The sequence below is a fragment of the Musca autumnalis genome, unplaced genomic scaffold (assembly GCF_047663935.1).
Source record: "Musca autumnalis isolate F117 unplaced genomic scaffold, ASM4766393v1 scaffold_5, whole genome shotgun sequence".
In the NCBI taxonomy this organism is placed as follows: Eukaryota; Metazoa; Arthropoda; class Insecta; order Diptera; family Muscidae; genus Musca; species Musca autumnalis.
The window spans coordinates 51,426,688-51,431,437 of NW_027412088.1; the positions used below are offsets into that span (position 1 = coordinate 51,426,688).

Consider the following 4,750-nt stretch of genomic DNA (forward strand, 5'->3'; position numbering starts at 1 on the left):
TAATTTCTGAAAGAAAGGATGCTCTTATAGACCCTTCCTTAAAGAAAGGGTACTTCTATAGACCCATTTCTGAAAGAGAGAGTGTTTCTCTAGAGTCTAGACCACTGCTGAGTGTATGATTCAATAAACCATTTCTGAAAAAAGGGTGTTTCTATAAACCTCTTTCTGAAAAAGGATGCTTCTATAGAACCATTCTGAAAGAAAGGATGCTTCCATAGACCCTGTCTCAAAGAAAGGGTGCTTCTATAGACCTTTTCTCAAAGAAAGGGTGTTTCTCTAGACCCTTCCTCAAAGAAAAGGGTGCTTCTATAGACCCTTTCTCGAAGAAACGGTGCTTCTATAGACCCTTTCTCGAAGAAACGGTGCTTCGATAGACCCTTTCTCAAAGAAAGGGTGCTTCTATAGACCCTTTCTTAAAGAAAGGGTGCTTCTATATATCCTTTCTCAAGGAAATGGTGCTTCTATAGACACTTTCTCAAAGAAAGGGTGCTTCTATAGACACTTTCTCAAAGAAAGGGTGCTTCTATAGACACTTTCTCAAAGAAAGGGTGCTTCTATAGACACTTTCTCAAAGAAAGGGTGCTTCAATAGACCATTTCTCAAAGGAAGGCTTCTTCTTCTCAAAGAAAGGGTGCTTCTACAGACCCTTTCTGAAAGAAGGGTTGCTTTTAAAGACCCTGTCCAAATTTGGAAATTGGTTTTTCACGGTTGATTGAAGGCGACGTTCAGAGTACGACGTCATGTTCTACAATATTTAGCTCCTACAAAAAGCAACTGACCTTACTTTTAAAAAAAGCCATTCCCTTTCGGTGTATTGTGTCAATCAATAAAAAATCCTTTACTTTATTGAATTATTTAGAAGGTAAAGCTTTTAAACTATAATGCTCTAATAAATACAAGTGCTTTGGGCACAATAATAGTTAAGTGTCTATAAATTCAAACGATATATTCTAACTAAGCAATCTTCACCACAACTGGCCAGTTGAAATTGATTTGATTCCGTTGCGAATGGTCTGAACTGTAAACGTTTGACGGTTAAATGATGAGATTGTCTGTAATGAAATAGAACGATAATTTTTTTATAAACTCGGCAAAATATCAACAAACAAACTTACGATGTATTCATGGTGAGCAGCAATTTCCATTTGCCATCAAAGGAATAAATGTAGATAACACCACTCTCACAACCTAAGGCCACAATATAGAATCCATTTGTGTGTAGACTCTGGGCAAATGCCACAGCCGTTATGGATTCTTGTTTTAGTTCCAAAACCTCCAAACTTTTCCAGCCATTTAAAGAAGATGTGCTGTCACTCTCTGCCTCCTTAGACCATACCACAACTTTACCCTCACGTGAAGATGTTACAAAATATCGATTATCATGTGACCAATCACAGGACCAAATGATACGTGTATGGACACCATTCGTTTTATCTGTTGTAGCGGTTAATTGATATTGGGCAACTTTTTCGGTTTCGGATGTTAATCGCTCAAAGAGAGACCATCTACGATCGCGTGAAACCGATAACAAATATTGGCCATTGGGTGAAAAACGCATTTGGGTAACTGTCAATTGATGGGATGATAGTTTTTGTATCTGCTTCCAGTTTGCGGTATTCCATAGAATAATTTGTGCATGTTCAGCATTTGTGGATTTACATGATGAGGCCAAAAGTGTGGCATCTGGAGATGAGGCAAGGGCATAAATTTCATAACCATGACCATAGAGTTTTTGCACCTCAGGCCAAAGGGTATTTTGCATTAAGGTCTCTTCCTGGGGAGGAGCATCCAGCGTAACTGGTGTGAAATAGTTTTCTGGGTATTCATCTTTGACATGACGTTCGGTTTCTGGAGCAGTTTCGGTGTTATATACCGCTTTGTTTGAAAGACCCAGTGATGGGACGGAGGCACCTTTTGGTAAAGCTACAAGAAACAAAATGGATTAAACAATGGATATATACGAACTATATTTTTAAACGGAAGCATATTATAGCCTATAATGTTTTAAAAATGCTTCATATCACTGATCAGTGAACGGGGATTTACCAGGTTTTTTATGAACTTTAATTCCTCATGAGTTTCTCCTTTAAGTTGAAACGACAGAGAGGCCAAACTCGCTGGGAATTTACGTTCAGAATAAGGCTGTACATCTTCCTTCTACAGACATATGCATAAATTACTTACATTCCAACAACGCATCTCCCTCGGCATCACTGTCGACTTTTGTAATACGTCTAAAGTTCTCTATAAAATTAGCCGATGCCTGGAATGTTCTCACAATTTTTTCTTCTGCACCACTGGCGAATTTATAGCGCGTTAACAGGGCCAGGGCTTGCATGTCATAACCATGAACTTGAGGACGTGCCAATTCATGCCATGTTTCCGGCGCACCCAATGCTGAACGCCATGGTGCATGTATACGTGTTGTTTGGTCAGCGGAAACTGACATTAAATATTCTCCCCGAGGTTCCCAGGCAACATCACGAACTTCTCCAAAATGGCCACCAACAATAACTTGTGGCACCCATATCGTTTCATTCTCTTGACTTTGTTGCCATACATGGAAACCACCCTGATAGCTGTGACCTAATATGGCTTTTCCATCACTACGGAATTTACCGCCAAAGAATCCAAGCGAGTTGCCACCAACTTCACCCAAACGCACCCTCTCCATCCAAATGCCACTTTCGTCTGAGGGTTGCCAAAGTATAAGCGTTTTATCAATAGAGGCAGAGAGCAAGCTTAGCGTATTGTTTGCTGACTTGTGCCAATGTACTCCATATACCCAATTGTCATGGCCATATAGAACAGATTCCAAGCTTATGGCGTACCATGAACTGGAAGAGACTTGTACAATTTTCTCCTCCACTCGTATCTCTCCTGTGGATTCATCCAAAATATTGAAAATATCCACTTTGTTGTTGTTTACTTGCTCAGCATTTCGTGGAGCAATACGCCACAAGCGTATAAAATTATCTTGTGATGAACTGGCCAAAAGTAAATCATCTCCCTCGAATACGAAATCCAAGCCACGTACCCAATCTTCATGGCCCAATAGTTTGTGTAATGGCTGGAATTTTAAGCTTTCTCTTTCTGTCTCAGACCACAAGGCAACAGTCTCATCATCAGCTGAGAATGCCAGTAGAATTTGTTCGGACTTTGGGAGCAGGGAAAGTCTTAGTGTAAAACAAAAGCCAGTATTTAGTTGAATGGTTTGTTTGCATTCGGGCAAAGTTCCGGCGTCTGCATGAAATGACCAAAGTTTAATTGTGGAATCTGCTGCAGCAGTTGCCAATATCCATTCTCCATTTTTCCTTTGTACACCATCGACGGCATTTACACCACTCTCATGACCCTTGAGTTCAAAACTTTTAACATCTTCCGACTTGCTGTAATCCCAAAGAATGGCTAATTTATCATCGGACCCGGAAAGGAACAGTGTCTCGTTTTCTGTCTCAAACCCCTTTAGCCATCGTACAGTGTTGACGCGTTTTGTGTGTTTTACAAAGGTATGGGTAATCTTTGCCGCACTTCCATTGACCTTTTAAAAAACCAGAAAGATTAGAAATGCATATTTTGAACTATTCCATCATTTACCTTAGCATCGTATATGGCCACTGAGTTACATGCCCCAAAAACAATCAACCCATTGTTACCCCAATCAGCACTCTCGGTGGTTCGATTGCAAGCAATCGATGTGTAAATATTCTCCACACTCATGGCAACTTTTGTTAATAAAAATATATTTTCTATTTCAATTTTATTTGCAGTTTTAAACAACAAATTTCACGTGTTTTGTTCGCTTTGGTGAATAAGAGTTCATCGAACAATACGAATAAGAAGACAAAAGAGATTAACCAATAAAAATGGGTAGCCAAAACAAAACTGTCATGGTAAAGGTAAAACATATGAAGAAGAAAGGGACATGGAAAAATGATAATCAGCTGATAATGTAACTACGAAGCCAAGCTAGTATTTTACCGTCGTACATTTCTCTCTCATAACACAAAGAGAGTAACTAGGCGTTTACACCACTTCAAATACAACTCTGATTTACTAACACATATGTGATTTTTACATTAGCACGAAAAACAGGTTTTAGGGCTGTTTCGTCATTTATTTGCTAAAACATTTTGCGTCATTTACCATACAAAAATAAATGACGATAGCTGCGTCATTTATTCTAAACAACGCACGAAAACACCATACTATTATACGCAACCCTGCTTTATCGTCATAAACTACCAAAAAATGCAACTGTTTTATGATGTCTTTGTTTGTGTGTGCTGTAGAAAAACAAAAATACTCAAACGATGACAAAAGTGTAAATAAATAGTTAAAAAACTTGCAAAAGTTATATTTTTTAATTTTGAATTAAGTCAAGTGGGTTGGTAAACATTAGTGCTGCGAAATTCTTATTTTTCGGAATTAAAATTATTGTGTGCGTGTGTATGTGTTATTGTATCCGTGTGTACGTGCGATTGTGTGCGTAAGCAAATGACGCAAAAAACAGATGTAAACACACTTCATTTGTTTCTAGGATTTCGTAAAACGAAATCATTTAATGTACATATGTAAATTGGACTTTACATACATTTGTCGGCTGTCTCCCATCTATCCATCAGTTTTTCACAGACAGTAGGGTTAACAAATTTTTGAAATTGTTTGTAAAAATGTGTGAGATAATAATTGAAATGTGTTGAAAACAAAAGAACATGAACAAAAACAAAATATGTGAACGGAAAACAAA

At 38.2% G+C, this 4,750-nt stretch overlaps 1 protein-coding gene across 1 annotated transcript; it reads right to left on the reverse strand.

Annotated features, from left to right (window-relative positions):
• Positions 1 to 804: 804 nt before the first annotated feature.
• Elp2 (elongator complex protein 2) lies at positions 805 to 3,942 on the reverse strand. Its single transcript, XM_073989212.1, has 4 exons — positions 3,598 to 3,942; positions 2,185 to 3,541; positions 1,116 to 1,923; positions 805 to 1,052 (listed from the first exon to the last, which is right to left on the reverse strand). Exons 1-4 carry the CDS (start codon positions 3,718 to 3,720, stop codon positions 929 to 931), a joined length of 2,412 nt encoding a protein of 803 aa, XP_073845313.1. The 5' UTR covers positions 3,721 to 3,942; the 3' UTR covers positions 805 to 928.
• Between the last annotated feature and the right edge of the window lie 808 nt (positions 3,943 to 4,750).